The sequence below is a fragment of the Lipotes vexillifer genome, unplaced genomic scaffold, assembly GCF_000442215.2.
Source record: "Lipotes vexillifer unplaced genomic scaffold, Lipotes_vexillifer_v1.1 scaffold225, whole genome shotgun sequence".
Classification (NCBI taxonomy): Eukaryota; Metazoa; Chordata; class Mammalia; order Artiodactyla; family Lipotidae; genus Lipotes; species Lipotes vexillifer.
Window position 1 is genome coordinate 666,115 of NW_006787630.1, and position 15,558 is coordinate 681,672.

Consider the following 15,558-nt stretch of genomic DNA (forward strand, 5'->3'; position numbering starts at 1 on the left):
AATATGAGGCTCATGGCACTTACCTTGGGCAGAAAATTTAGTGGGCGCCAAAAACTTCAAGATTAATGGCAGTTAATGCAGTATTTTAACAATCTGAAATGAATGCAAACAATCCATGATGAACAAAATGTCAAAAAAATTTTAAATTTTATGGAAGTATAGTTGATTTACAATGTTGTGTTTAATTTCCGCTATACAGCAAAGTGACTCAGTCATACATACATATTTTTTTCATATTCTTTTCCATTATGGTTTATCACAGGATATTGAATGTATTTCCCTGTGCTATATAGTAGGAACTTGCTATTTATCCATTCTATATATAATAGTTTGCATCTGCTAATCCCAAACTCCCACTCCATCCCTCCCCACCCTTGGCAATCACAAGTTTTTTCCTCTGTGTCTGTTTTTCTTTTGTAGATATGTTCATTTGTGTTGTATTTTAGATTCCACATATAAGTGGTATCACATGGTATTTTTCTTTCTCTTTCCGACTTACGTAGTATGACAGTCTCTAGTTGCATCCCTGTTGGCTGCAAATGGCATTATTCTTTTTGATGGCTGAGTAGTATTCCATTGTATATGTACCACAATTTCTTTATCCATTCATCTGTCGATGGACATTTATGTTGCTTCCATGTCTTGGCAATCGTATATAATGCTGCTATGAACATTGGGGTGCCTGTAACTTTTCAAATGATAGTTTTGTCTGGTATATGCCCAGGAGTGGGATTGCTGGATCATATGACAATTCTATTTTTTGTTTTTGTTTGGCCACACCATGCGGCTTGTGGGATCTTAGGTCCCCGACCAGGGATTGAACCAGGGCCCTCGGCAGTGAAAGCATGGAGTCCTAACTACTGGACTGCCAGGAAGTTCCCTATTTTTAGGTTTTTAAGAAACCTCCATACTGTTCTCCATAGTGGCTGCACCAATTTACATTCACACCAACAGTGTAGGAGGGTTCCCTTTTCTCCACACCCTCTCCAGCATTTATTATTTGTAGACTTTTTAATGATGCCCATTCTGACTGGTGTGAGGTGGTAACTCACTGTGGTTTTGATTTTCATTTCTCTAATAATTAGCGATGTTAAGCATCTTTTCATATGCCTATTGGCCATCTTTGGAGAAATATCTATTTAGGTCTTCTGCCCATTTTTCGATTGTTTTTTTTGTTATTGAATTGTAGGAGCTATTTGTATACAAAATGTAAAAAAATTTAAATACAGATTGAACAGTACTGTGCCATTTTAAAGTGAGACAAAATGAGGAAGATATGCCCTTTATACATTTTTTAAAGCAATATTTACTGAACACCAACCTAGTACAAGACATTGTAGGAAGATATTTTTATTTAGTTAGTTATTTTTTAATTTAATTTTTATTTTATATTTTGGCCGCTCAGCGTAGCATGTGGGATCTTAGTTCCCCGACCAGGGATCGAACCCACACCCGCTGCATTGGAAGCACAGAGTCTTAACCACTGGACCACCAGGGAAGTCCCCCTTTATACAATATGTTTTTATATAGTTTTTTTTTTTAATAAGTTTATTTATTTATTTTTGGCTGTGTTGGGTCTTTGTTGCTTCCTGCGGGCTTTCTCTGGTTGCAGTGAGTGAGGGCTACTCTTTGTTGCGTTGCGTGGGCTTCTCATTACGGTGGCTTCTCTTGTTGCAGAGCACGAGCTCTAGGCACGCAGGCTTCAGTAGTTGTGGCTCGCGGGCTCTAGAGCATAGGCTCAGTAGTTGTGGCGCATGGGCTTAGTTGCTCCACGGCATGTGGGATCTTCCCGGGCCAGGGCTCGAACCCGTGTCCCCTGCATTGGCAGGTGGATTCTTAAGCACTGCGCCACCAGGGATGTCCTTTATGTAGTTTTTGATGGTTATCTTTCCCCTCCCTGAACACTGAAGTGGTTGAAAAGGTACTGAAATGTTGAAAAGGAGTTGTATGAAAACTCACAGAAGTTTAAGCCTAAATATTGTAGTCTGAACCTGAAATTATTAAAATTTTACTTTTGGCTTTCACAGAAGCAAACTGAGATATTTTCATTAAAACCATTAGCCATTTCAAAAATACATAAAAACTCGTGTATAGGGGCTCACATTTCCTTTTGTTTCAGGGTTTGATGGGGGGCTGTGGGACTGTCCACATCTGCATGAGTTAGAAATTTTTTTTTTTAATTGAGTAACTTATCTCAGAATCCGTCACTTATAGGTATTTAAGTGGCATCTATTCATTTATGTCTGAAATAACATCACTCCACAGATATTGTTATAATGGCAAATGACAGGAAACGAATGTCCTTTGCTAATAGACTGGTTAGTAAATGTTGGTACCAGGCAGCCGTTTAAAAACTGAGGATGCTGTGTGTTTTGTTTTTAATTGAATTGTAGATTTATAATGTGTTAGTTTCAGGTGTACAGCAAGGTGATTCAGTTATACACATGTATCTATATTTTTTTTCATATTTTTTCGTTATGGTTTATTATATTGACTATAGTTCCCTGTGCTATAGAGTAGTTCTTGTTGTTTATCTATTTCATTTATAGCAATGTGTGTATGTTCATCCCAAACTCCTAATTTATCCCTCCCTTCCCCCCTTTCCCCTTTGGTAACCATAAGTTTGTTTTCTGTCTGTGAGCCTATTTGTTTTGTAAATAAGTTCATTTGTGTCTTTTTAGATTCCACATATAAGTGGTATCATATGATATTTGTCTTTGTCTGGCTTACATCACTTAGTATGAGAATCTCTAGGTCCATCCATGTTGCTGCAAATGGCAGTACTTCCTTTTTTTATGGCTGAGTAATAGTCCACTGTGTACCTGCACCACATTATCCATTCCTCTGTCAATGGACATTTAGGTTGCTTCCATGCCTTGGCTATTGTAACTAGTGCTGCTATGAACATTTTTTTTTCTTTTAATCAATGTATTTATTTATTTTTGGCTGCACTGGGTCTTTGTTGCTGTGCGTGGGCTTTCTCTAGTTGCAGGAAGTGGGGGCTACTCTGTTGCGGTGCCTGGGCTTCTCATTGCGGAGCACGAGCTCTAGGCACGTGGACTTCAGTAGTTGTGGCGCACGGGCTCTAGGCACGCAGGCTTCAGTAGTTGTGGCGCACGGGCTCTAGAGCGCAGGCTCAGTAGTTGTGGCTCGCGGGCTCTAGAGCACAGGCTCAGTAGTCGTGGCGCACGGCCTTAGTTGCTTCGCGACATGTGGGATCTTCCCGGACCAGGGCTCAAACCCGTGTCCCCTGCATTGGCAGGCGGATTCTTAACCACTGTGCCACCAGGGAAGCCCTCCATGTATCTTTTTGAATTAGAGTTTTCATCTTTTCCAGATATATGCCTAAGAGTGGAATCACTGTATCATGTGGTAATTCTGTTTTTAGTTTTTAAAGGAACCTCCAAACTGTTCTCCATAGTGTCTGCACCAGTTTACATTGCTACCAATAGTGTTAGGAGGGTTCCCTTTTCTCCACACCCTCTCCAGCATTTGTTTGCAGACTTTTAAAAAATATTTATTTGGCTGCTTTGGGTCTTAGTTGTGGCACGCAGGATCTTTCTTTGCAGGCTTCTGGTTGGGGCCCACAGGCTTAGCTGTCCCACAGCATGTGGGATCTTAGTTCCCTGAACTAAGGGAATCCACTAAGGTGGATTCTTAACCACTGGACCACCAGGGAAATCCCTTATTTGTAGACTTTTTCATGATGCTTTGTGCTTTCCAAAGTGGCATGGCTTCCAGGAAATAAGCCATAGGTGGAAAATGTTTGTGCAGAAAAGTGTGTAGAACATGCCACTACTTGTGTTAAAATATACAAAGCTGCTGTGGACTGAAAGTGTCTCCCTGAAATGTATATGTTGACACCCTAACCCCCAGTGTGGCTGTATGTGGAGATGCCACCCCCTGAAACAATTAAGGTTAAATGAGGTCAGAAGGGTGTGGCCCTGGTCCCCTAGAATTAGCATGTCCTCAGAGTCCCTGGAGAGCTCACTTGCTCAGGTCAAGGAGAGGCCACGTGAGGATGCAGTGAGAAGGGGGCTGTCTGCAGGCCAGGAGGCAGGCCCTCGCCAGGAACCAACCCTGCCAGAACTGAGCTCAGACTTCCAGCCTCCAGAAGTGTGAGACATTCATCCTGTAGCTTAAGCTGCCTGGCCTGTGTTTTGCTGGGGCAGAGCCCAAACAGACTGAGAAAACAGCTCTTCACAAATAGAACGTTTCTAGGATTTTCCAGAACTTGGCAGGAGTTGGAGGGAACTGCCTGTATGCAGTATATCCTCGTGTACCCGCTCATTTTTGTATCCCCAGGGATGGTTTAACACGTCTACAGGTTCTGATGTTCCTCCTTCAAGGCACAGAGCCTAATTCTCCCGAATAAGGTGTGGAGCAGGAGATGGCCTGAGAGTCCCGAGGAGGTCATAAAAGGCAGAGGCTCTTCCCTGCCTGCTCTCGGGCCGCTGTGTAGTAGAGGCTCAAGCAGCGTCTGGGAGGCCCACGTGGGGAGGACCCACGTGAGGGGGCCTCCTGGAAGCCCCGACTCCCCACCCCACCCCGGTGCCACCCTTCATCATGCAGCCGATGCCTCTACTGCAACCTCATGAGGGACCCTCAGCCGAGAACCCCCCAGACAGATCACTCCCAAATTCTCACTGAGAGATAATGAATGTTTGTCTTGAGCCACTAGGTCAAGGGTAACTTTTTAAGGCAGCGATCGATAAAAACCCAGTGCAGGTATTATCCACTAAACATCTGAAGTAATCAAACCATGTCTGCCACCCGCTGGGAAACTGCAGATTTCCAGTTTTGGAGTTGAAAGACTCCCCGGGTCATCTGGGCCTCTGGGCCTGCAGTGAACATAACCAAGCCCCAGCATGAGCACGTGCAGGCCAGCAGGTTTCAGGGTGAGGTTTAATGCCGTGTGTGTTCACACACCAGAGCTATTTCCACCAACGTAGGAAACCTAACTCGCGCCGTGTATTTCCTCGAGGTCAATCCCAAGAGCCTGGGCCAGTTCCAGATGCAGATGGAAGGGGGCAGCACCACCAGACACCTGGAGGGGGAATGAAGCAGGGTGAGCAGCAGATGAGCGCCCAGTAAGAGCACAGACGCCGCCAACAGGCTCTAACACCAAATCTGGCTGTGCCACTCTGTCAGGTGGGCAGCACAGCGCCGGGCTCGTCAGTGCTCACAGCAGCCCGCCCAGGGAGGCCAGCCTCCACTTTCCTGTCTGTAAAATAGGGCATCCCTCCGCCCCACCCAGGGTGCAGGCTCAGCCTCCAGGACTGAGCCCCAAGGGGCAGCGCCCACTCCCCAGCCCCATAAACCAAGGCTGCTGGCTGGCAGCTCTGCGCCACCAGGCAGGAGGCTACCGCAGGGCTCCGCCCTCAGGCAGGGTTCTCCAGGTGAGCCCCCAACACCTGCCGGCCCAGCCCTGGACCTGCGGGGAACACTGCTCCTCTGCTGCTCAGGAATCCTGGGCTACACCAGCCGACAGCTGCTGAAACTTACCGGAGGGGTCTGAGGGGGTTTAATTAATCGTCCTTCTTGAACTTGCCGTTGATGTAGGGCACCCAGTCCAGAATCAGCCGCCAGTCAGTGGCCCACACCAGCCCCATGGCTCCCACGGTGCCCCACATGCCCACTGTGGGTAACCTGCAAGAACGGGGGTCAGGCCTCACCCTCCCGGTAGCGTGGCCAGATCCCCCCCATCCCAAGCTGCCATTTATCAGGTGCCCACACCACCCCCACGCACCTGGCCCTGCCCAGCTTTGTGGACACATCCTGTTGATGACCCTGAGGGCAGGCACCAGGCAGGTGACCCTAAGACAACTCCATCCCCATCTGCTTTCATATTAGGATATGCACGAGGGTTTTTTTTTTTTTTTTTTTAAATTTTTTTTTTTTTTTTTTGGTGGCCTCTGCCCACACCACCCCCACGCACCTGGCCCTGCCCAGCTTTGTGGACACATCCTGTTGATGACCCTGAGGGCAGGCACCAGGCAGGTGACCCTAAGACAACTCCATCCCCATCTGCTTTCATATTAGGATATGCACGAGGGTTTTTTTTTTTTTTTTTTAGTAAATTTATTTATTTATTTTTGGCTGCACTGGGTCTTCGTTGCTGCACACGGGCTTCCTCTAGTTGCTGTGCACGGGCTTCTCATTGCGGTGGCTTCTCTTGTTGCGGTGGCTTCTCGTTGCGGAGCACGGGCTGTGAGCCTGCGGGCTTCAGTAATTGTATCACGTGGGCTCGGTAGTTGTGGCTCGCGGGCTCTAGAGCGCAGGCCCAGTAGTTGTGGCACACGGGCTTCGTTGCTCCGTGGCATGTGGGATCTTCCCGGACCAGAGCTCGAACCCGTGGTCCCCTGCACTGGGAGGCAGACTCTTAACCACTGTGCCACCAGGGAAGTCCCTGATTAAGGTTTTATTTGAGGAATTCCACTAAAAAAAAAAAGCCCAAGCTTGTAAAGCATAAGGATATCTAAACTTTGCAGGTAGGCACATTAACGTGGTTTGCAGCAGCTCGATCCCTGAGACAGCCGATGGACTGAGGGAGGTGTGAGTTATCAGGGTCCCTGTCTCACAGATGAGACCAAGGCACAGACAGGGCAAGCCATGCCCCCGAGACACACAGCCCACCGGGTGCAGAGCCGAGGCAGGGACTCCAAGACCACCACACTCCACATTTACGTCCATTGATGGGCAGGGTCCAGGACGGCCCCAATAGTCCCACCTCCTGGTGTTCACACCCCTGTACAGCCCCTCCCCTTGAGGTCGGCAGGATCCAGTCACTCGCCTCTGATGAATCAAATATGAGAGATGATGGGCTGTCACTTCTTTCGTTTTGGTTTGGTTTTCTTTGGCCGCACCACACGGCTTGCGGGATCTTAGTTACCCGACCAGGGATTGGACCCAGGCCCCGGCAGTGAAGGCGCCGAGTCCTAACCACTGGACCGCGAGGGAATGTCACTTCTGAGATGGACTTTTAGAGACTGGCTCCGTCAGGGCGTGCTCGTTTGCTCTTACCCTCTCTGCGGGGCGCCAGCTGCTAGTTTGTGAGCTGCCCTGTAGAGGGGCCCCTGTGGCAGAGGACCAAGGGTGGCCCCCTGCTGAAACCACAGGTGTGACCTGGAAACACATCCTCCAGTAAAGCCTTCAGATGAGACACTGAGCAGGGGACTCAGCTGTGTTCCAATTCCTGACCCACAGTAACTGATAATGAATGTCTGCAAAGCTGCTGCATTTGGTAGGCTCTTTGTTATGCAGCAACAGAGAACTCTCACAGGCTCCATCGCTGGTCTGTGCAGGGGCAGAATTTGTGCATGGGTGCCCACTTCACCGGATCGCCATAACCCATGGGCCTGGGGTGTCGGGGTGGAGAGATGGAAGCAGCAACACCCCCTCCCCAACCTGCCTCACCAACGACACTCCCTGCTCCCTGGGGAGACCCTGGGGACGAGGCCCGTACAACTCAACTTTGTGCCTTGGTGGGGTCCCGGGTTACTGCTGCTTTTGGAACAGGCTCTGGGGCAGGTGTCACGAACAGAGAGGGAACCTTTCCTCTCACTGCCCAGTAGCTTTGAGGGGTGTTGATGTCAGAGGAGCCTGCCCTCAGGGAGGCCTCCACCGCCCGCCCCGCAGTCATCCTGGCCACTTCCCTTGGGGCCCTGTGGAGCTCACAGAGAGGGAGGTGGCCACACACCTGACCTCCACGGGGCACCGAAGGTGATGATGCTGCTGACAGTCCCTCGTGGGACTTCGTTACACCTGCACCACCTCTCCTCCCCCTCCTCACAGGAAGACGCCCAGAGGAGCTGAGTGCAGAGTACCCAGCTGGTGAGCGCAGATGCTACGAGACTGAGACCCCACAACTCCACAGTGTCTCCTGGGGGTGAGTCCCGCTTCCTGGCCTCAGGAAGCCAGTGTGGGGGGGACAGGACTGCAGCCACCCCCTTTATTACTTTACATCAACCTCATGCCATGGATCACATCGGTTTAATTTTTTTTCTGGTCCACGACCTAGAGCGTCAGCCAGGAAAGTTCCGTTTATCGCTGTGTCTCTGGCACCCGACTCAGTGGTAGGTGCGAGCACACATCAGGTGCTCAGTGGATGCTGCTGCCGAGTGAACGAAACCCTGGATGAGGGGGTCGCTGCTCTGACCACGCGCAGGTGGGGACGGACCGACAGCGCCCGGAGGCTCGAGCCGCCCGCGGTAGGGGCTGCAGGGGCCGCTGGCGGTCCCACCCGACACTAGGGACGGACTTTCGTCCTGAGCCTGGGTCGCCCCAGCTGTAAAGCGCCACTGTCACTGTCCACCCGAAGGTCCCTGCCGGGGCTCAGGGACACGACTGCGGAGTACAGCCCCCCTGTTTCTCAGCGCCTCACGTCGTGTGCTCCCCAATCCCGGCTGCCACGTGGGCAGTCAAAGACCCACGTGGGGTCACCCCCATCCCACCCGCCTCCCACGGGGGTCAGTCAAGGACAGGCGCAGCCCTCGGCTTTACAACAACGTCAAACAAAAGCAAAGCCAGGAGCGCACAGGGTCAGTTTCCAGCCCCAGGAGCTGAGCCGGGGGTGCTGGGCGCGGACTGGGTGGGCACCATCGCGGCCCCCAGGCAAAGCGCCTCAGGGTCGGGGGCCAGCCACTCGCGGGGCAGACCGCGCCGCCGCTCTGTGCCTCAGTTTCCCCATTTGGGACCTGGGAGGACAAGGGGTCCGGGGGCGGTAGCCGCATCCTCACCAGTTTCTGGCCAGCTGGCGGTAGCGCGGGCCCACGAACCTTTCCAACATAGCGGCGCCGTCCCAGCTCAGGGTGACCCTGGCCCCGCCGGCTCGGGTGCACTGCGCAGGAGCGGTCCCCGCAGCGCGCAGGCCCGCAGGGAGGCCCCGCCCCGCCCTGCCCGGCCCGGCCCAGCCCAGCCCAGCCCAGCCCAGCCCAGCCCAGCCCAGCCCAGGCGGGCTGACCGCGCGAGATCCGGGGACCGCCGCCGCTGCGCGCGCAGACTCGGAAAATATTTGCACTCACTTCCGGGGAGGGTCTGAAGAACGCCGACTAGAGTGGGCGGGCCCGAGAGGCGGGGCTTTCTGGCAAGTGACGTGAGTACGCGGGGTCTGCCTCCGCTCCGGCGGTCAGAGTGGCCCCAAGCTGCGCAACGTCCAGCGACTAAGTGTGGCCCGCGACATTTGACTGGTGAGTTTGTGTCCTTATTACGTGCTAGAACTTTATTTACAGTTAAAGAAACAGGCCAAACAGGGAAGGGTTAAGCCCAGAGTCGCACAGAGGGGAAGGGTGGGATTTGAACTCCCTTTTGGAGGAATTAGGCGTTGTCACTGGACTCGCTGTGTGTGGGACCTTGGCCAGATGACAGCGCTTCCCCGAGCCTCGGTTTGCTGGCATTTTGTTGTCTGTTGCTCAGAGGCTCGGTGGCAAATTGTTTGCACGTTTCGATTGGGAGTGATTCCTCATTCCGGCAGCAGATGGAGGCCTGGTTCCTCGCGCTGTCAACATTCAGGATGCCACCTGTTGGCTGATGGACCCAGGACAGGTGGGTCCTCCTCCCTCTGCTTTCCGCCGCCGCCCCAGGCTCGCTCGGGTTCGCCTTCTTTCACCGCCTCCGGGGTCCCAGCGTCGAATGCAGGCTTGGAGATGCGGACTGGACACCGTGGGGTTTGTCTGCCCAGCCCAGCCCATCCTGCTGGGATCGGCCCCTCGGCACCCTCCAAGACTGCGGTTCCCAGAGGGCTGCAGGTTCTCACCTAGCCCTGGCCTCCGACCAGGGGGTTGGTTGGAGACCATGGTCTGGGCAGGAGGGGTGCTCGTTGCTATTGAGTTGGACATTGTTTCTCCGCCTTTCCAGTTGCCCTGGGGTTTTTGAGCTTGGGATCAGAGAGTACCTGAATTAAGTCTCTGTCCTCGATGGAAACTTAAAAAGTGGGATGTAGGGGCCACCCTGGAGATTGTAGAATCTGAGGCAGAGATTAGAAATCATGAGACAGAGAATAGACCTGTGTGAAAAGATGAGCAGAGGTGGGCATAGAGGCCTTGGGGCTGCAGGTTCTGGATCCAGCAGTTTCTGAAGCTCTGCCGCATTGTTCCTTCTGCTTAATGCACTTCAGCTCACGAGGCAGAATGCTTTTCATTTCAAGTGATAAACGAAGAACGAAAACTGGCTTAAGAGAACAGAAGGAAGTTCTGTGGCATGTTAGATGGCTTCAGGCACAGCTGCATCCAGGAGTCTAGCAATATCGTTATGAATCTTCTATCTCTCAGCTCTTCTTTCCTCTGTGTTGCCCTTACTCTGTGGTGAACTCTGAGCAGAGGCACCCAGAAACTCTTGGTTGACATTACAGCAACCCTTGCAGGAAGATGCACCGCTTTCCCAATAATCACAGAAAATGCCCCTAAGCTGGTTCTCATTCGCGTGCTGTGGAAACAGGGCAGAGTTGGCCTCTCTCATTTGAGGATGTGGGCTGAAATTGGAGGAGAATCCCCAAAAGAGAATACCAGGATTCTGTGACCAGAAGAGATGGTGGATAAGCAAAAACGGTTGGCCCCCCTCTCACCCTGCTGGCCCTCTGCCCTGGCCTCCTGGGTTTCATGCAGGATCCCTATCTGGCCCTCAGGAAACGGAATGACTTTTCTTGTTTTCATCAATGTGAAATTCACATAACATACAATTAACCATTGTGAAGTGTAGAATTCAGTGGTCTTTAGTGCATTCACAAGGTTGTGCGACCACCACCTCCATCTAATTCCAGAACATTCCATCACCCCAATAGAAGCCTCGTCCTCATCAGCAGTCACCCTACCCCCCCACCCCCTTCCCAGCCCTTGACAACCAGGAATTCACTCTCTGTCTATGCATCTGCTTGTTCTGGACGTTTCCCATCAATGGAATCACACCCTGTGTGTCTTTCTGTGTCTGGCTTCTCTCACTGAGCATCGTGTTCTCAAGGTCCATCCATGCTGTAGCAAGTGTCAGGGCTTCACCCCTTTTTATGGCTGAGTGATGTTCCCCTGTGTGGAGGGACTGCATGGTGTTTATCCGTTCATTTGTTGGATTCTTTTCTTTTACAATTTTTACAACTTTACTGATGTATACTTGACCTACAAAAATGCACGTATTTAAAACATACAACTTGGTATTTCGACACATGTGCACACCCATGAAACCATCACACTGTGGAGATAATGAACACCTCCCCATCGTCCCCTGGAAGTTTCCTCCTGCCCCTTTGGGACTCCACCCACTCCCCCCTCCAGCCCCTACAACCACACCACTGTGAATTAGTCTGCATTTTCTAGACTTTTCTACCGAGAATCATAGAGTATGTTCTCTTTGGTGTCTGGCTTTGTCCACGCAGCGTAGCTATTTTGAATCATCCAAGCCATTGTTTCTGTCAGAGTTTCATTCTTTCTACTGCTGAGTCGTGGACCATGGAGTGGGTGGACCCTTGTGTTTACCGACTGACCTGTTGAAGGACATTTGGGTTGTTTCCACGTTTTGGCAATGGGAAAGGAATCTGCAATGAGCAGTTGCATCCAGGTCTTTGTGTGGATGTGTGTCTTTGTGTCTCTTGGGTGGATGACTGGGGTGGACTGGCTGCTGGCTGACTTGTAGGGGAGGCTTATGTTTAACTGTAGAAGAAACTGCCAAACGCTTTTATTATTGTTGAGGTGTAATTGATGTGTAACATGTTAGTTTCAGGTGCACCGCCAAAGTCTTTTCCAAAGTCCTTTCCAAAGTCCTTGTGTCCGTTTGTGCTCCCACCAGCGAGGTATGAAGAGTCCCTGTTGCATTTGGATGTTTTGCTGTTTTAAAAAAGGGCACAGGGCTTCCCTGGTGGCGCAGTGGTTGGGAGTCCGCCTGCCGATGCAGGGGGGACACGGGTTCGTGCCCCGGACCGGGAAGATCCCACATGCCGCGGAGCGGCTGGGCCCGTGAGCCATGGCTGCGGAGCCTGCGCGTCCGGAGCCTGCGCGTCTGGAGCCTGTGCTCCGCAACGGGAGAGGCCACAACAGTGAGAGGCCCACGTACCACAAAAAAAACCCAAAAAACAAACAAAAAAAAAGGGCACAGATGCTATTAATTTCCCATGGCTGTGTGACAAATGACCACAAGCTGGGTGGCTTAAAGCAACAGGGGTTTATCCTCTTCCAGTTCTGGAGACCATATGTCTGAGATCAAGGTGTCACAGGGCTGTGGTCCCTCTGGAGGCTCCAAGGGAGCGTCCTTTCTGCCTCTTCCAGCTTCTGGCCCCTGCCACCCCGCCCCCCACCCCACCCTGGCATCCCTTGGCTTTTGGCTGCATCCCTCCAGCCTGTTGTCACGTGGCTTCTCGTCTTCTGTCTCTTATAAGGACACTTGTCATTGATTTGGGGGTCACCCTAATCCAGGATGATCTTGAGATCCTTAACTTGATTACATCTGCAAAGACCCTTTTTCAAAATAGGGTGCCCTTCACAGGTCAGGATGTGGGCCTTTCTTTTGTGGCTCCCATCACCCTGCTGCAGCCTGGCACCATCTATCTCAGTCAGGCATGTCCCTTACCCCCCTGGCCTGTGGGTGTCAGGGCTGTTCCAGGACCGGGCTCTGCGCGTTCCCTGTCAGCCCTGGAGGGCCCGGTGGGCATCCAGCAGATGGGGAGCCGCAGGCTTTGAAAGGCTTGGACTCGGGAACACACCTGCAACACCACTGGCACTGTCAGCCCACACACACATCCACCGCCCCAGTTTCCCTGTGCCCAACCCCCTGCCACCAGATTTCTCTGACCTGAGTCAAGCAGATGCTCCTTCAAGAAATTTCCATGGAGCCAACCCCTGCTGGGACAGAGAGGCGGCGCCTCCCCGGATAAGGATTTTGGCACCTTTGAGATATTTTTAGACACCTTTATTGAGATATAATCCACACACCATACAATTCACCCATTCAATGTGCATCATTCAGTGGGTTTTGGTGTATTACATTATTTATTTTAAAATATTTATTTATTTGGCCGCGCCAGGTCTTAGTTGAGGCATGCAGGATCTAGTTCCCTAACCAGGGATAGAACCTGGGCCCCCTGCATTGGGATCCAATAAAGATGTTAAAATAAATACATACATACATACTAACTCAGGGAGTGGCCTTCCGCCAGGAGCCAGTCAGCTTCCACATCCCGGGAGCCTTTATTCCAAGTGCAGGTCCCTGGCTTTGCCCGAGGAACTTTGCTTCTAGAACAAAGAATCACCGTGGCCACCTTTCCCAGTGTCTGCGCCCTTGCTCACCACCACCCCATCAAACCCCGGTTGAGGGCTGAACTGTGTCCTCCCAAGAGGACATGAGTTCAAGTCTTGTCTGCTACAGCCTGTGAACGGGACCTTATTTGGAAATAAGGTCTTTGCAGATGTGATTGGTTAAGATGAGGTCATGCTAGAGATTTTGCGGCCCTAAGGCAATGATAGGTGTGTGTGTAGGAGGGACACCTGGACACAAGACACACAGGGAGAGGCCACCTGAAGATGGAGGTGGAGATCAGGGTGATGCAGCTGCAAACCGAGGCACACCTGAGGCCCCCAGAAGCTGGAAGAGGCAGGAAGGACTCTCCTGGGGTGTGGGGGGATGGTCAGGGGGGAACGCGGCCCTACCACACCTGGACCTGGGACATTTGGCCTGCAGAATGTTTGAGAACAGATTCCTGTGGTTTCCACGCCCCCTGCCCACCCGCCGAGCTGTTTTAGCTGTCCAGATGTGCAGTGCGGATAAGCCCACAACACCCCGGGCCATCCTTGGTGGGATGTACTCAGGCCACCTAGTGAGCGCCTACGCTGACACCGACACCGGGGGCACCACCTCCCCAACCCCTCTTTTCATCTGTAAGCACACAGCAGCTGAAAGATCCAGGGGACAGCAGAGTATTGTCATAAAATGTCACATTTATTGCTACAGTGCTGTTATGTACAGGTCTCCAAATCGACTTTAAAGAGGATCGTTATTAAAAATCCCAAAGAATTCAGCCAGCTGTGTTGACACTTATATAAAATTATTCTACTTAAAAAACTTTTTTTTGTTGTTTTTTAAAAAATCAGTTATCCTGAGGCACTCAGAGCACAATTTTCCCTGTAATTGTGGTTCTTCCCCTCCCCCAAGGCTACTTTTTCCCCCCGTGCTGGGTTAATCTCATTATATATATATAAAATATATAAAACTTAAATTATATATGTAATACACAGTTCAAAAGTTTGTGGGCCTCGGGGGGCCGCAGAGGCTCCTCGGCCCCTGCCCATCTGGGTCTGTGGGTTAGGACCGAGGCAGAGGGAAACTGAGGCAGGTTCCCCAAAGAGAGACAAGACCCACAGACCAGGGGAGTCACCAAGGAGAGTCCCCTGATCCGTCTTAGGGGCAGACCCCAGGGGATCCCAGGGACCTGGAGGTGGCCCCGGCCCCAAGCTGGGATGTCCCGCTTGTGCTGGCCTTGGGGTTCCCTCAAGCTTCCCGTGGGGCACCTGGCCCCCAGCCGTGGGGAGTTCCAGTCTTGAGGAGTCAGGCCGCCCCAGTGCTCGGGGAGTGAGGGGGTTTTGGGGGAGACACCTGGGATGCTGGTAGGGTGGGGTGCACGCAGCCAGCCAGGGGGTACGTAAGGCCTCTCTGCAGGGGGTAAAGGGAGGGCAGGTGAGACCCCAGCAGGCCTGACCCCACACCCAGGTGACACGTAAGGTGACCAACCGCCCTGGACTTTGTTTAAACCTGGGACAGCCCAGGCCGAGTGGGTTCCCCTGAACACACGGGAGAGAGGGCTACTCGGGGAGGCCTGGGAGCTGGCGCCCAGGGCCTGAGGGCAGCTCAGCCTCCTGGTTTGCAGTGGGGCATCAACCCTGACAGACACACAGCCTGGGGGCCTTTCTGGGCAGGGGGATCCTGTAACTTCCCCAGTCCACACAAGGAAGGCCACTCGGGGAGCAGGGGGTTTCTGTGCCAGAGTTCAGAGAATGAAGGACGGGGTGTTTAGGAGGCCCCCCCAGCACCATGCTCAGCAACGCAGGCCCCGGGCCCAGGAATGCTGGTCCTCACAAAGTCCCATCTGAGAGAGGTCCCAGGACTTGGAGGGACGTGGGGCTGGCAGGCCGCAGGCAGGGGCCTGGGGGACCCGAGCTGCTTGCGGGCAGGAACCTCGGCTGTGTGACAGGGGAGTGTCCCTGCCTCCTTGGAGGTGCCCAGCAGGGTGTCCCCTTCCTGAGGGAGGGGAGCAGATCTGGCAGGGGAGGCCCCCACCAAGCAAGGGCACACCCACTACCTCACAGGGAGCAAAACCACAAGAGCAAGCCCCCCACGCTGGAACCTGAGCTGGACGGCACCTGCCACCCCTGGTCCAGTAGCTCCCGGGGCGGGGGCGGGGGAAACCTCAAGTTTACACGGGGTCTTTTAAAAGTTTTTTGGCCACGCCACGTGGCACGAGAGATCTTAGCTCCCCGACCAGGGGTTGAACCTGTGCCCCCCGCATTGGGAGCGTGGAGTCTTAACCACTGGACCACCAGGGAAGTCCTGGGGTCTTTTTAATACAACTTTTAATAACCTTGTTGA

General features: G+C 52.3%; 1 protein-coding gene across 1 annotated transcript; it reads right to left on the bottom strand.

The window, feature by feature from the left end:
* Window positions 1-5,528: 5,528 nt before the first annotated feature.
* Window positions 5,529-8,788, bottom strand: UQCR11 (ubiquinol-cytochrome c reductase, complex III subunit XI). The gene is made up of 2 exons (XM_007460353.1): window positions 8,739-8,788; window positions 5,529-5,649 (listed from the first exon to the last, which is right to left on the bottom strand). The coding sequence occupies exons 1-2, from the start codon at window positions 8,786-8,788 to the stop codon at window positions 5,529-5,531; spliced, it is 171 nt and encodes a 56-aa protein (XP_007460415.1).
* Window positions 8,789-15,558: the final 6,770 nt, after the last annotated feature.

What these genes read in the sequence shown, in the direction of transcription:
- UQCR11 (XM_007460353.1), bottom strand. Translation starts at nt 8,788, where the DNA reads ATGTTGGAAAGGTTCGTGGGCCCGCGCTACCGCCAGCTGGCCAGAAAC. An exon ending in CGCCAGCTGGCCAGAAACTG is followed by an intron (nt 5,650 to 8,738) that starts GTGAGGATGCGG and finishes CCGTTCTTGCAG; the next exon opens with GTTACCCACAGTGGGCATGT.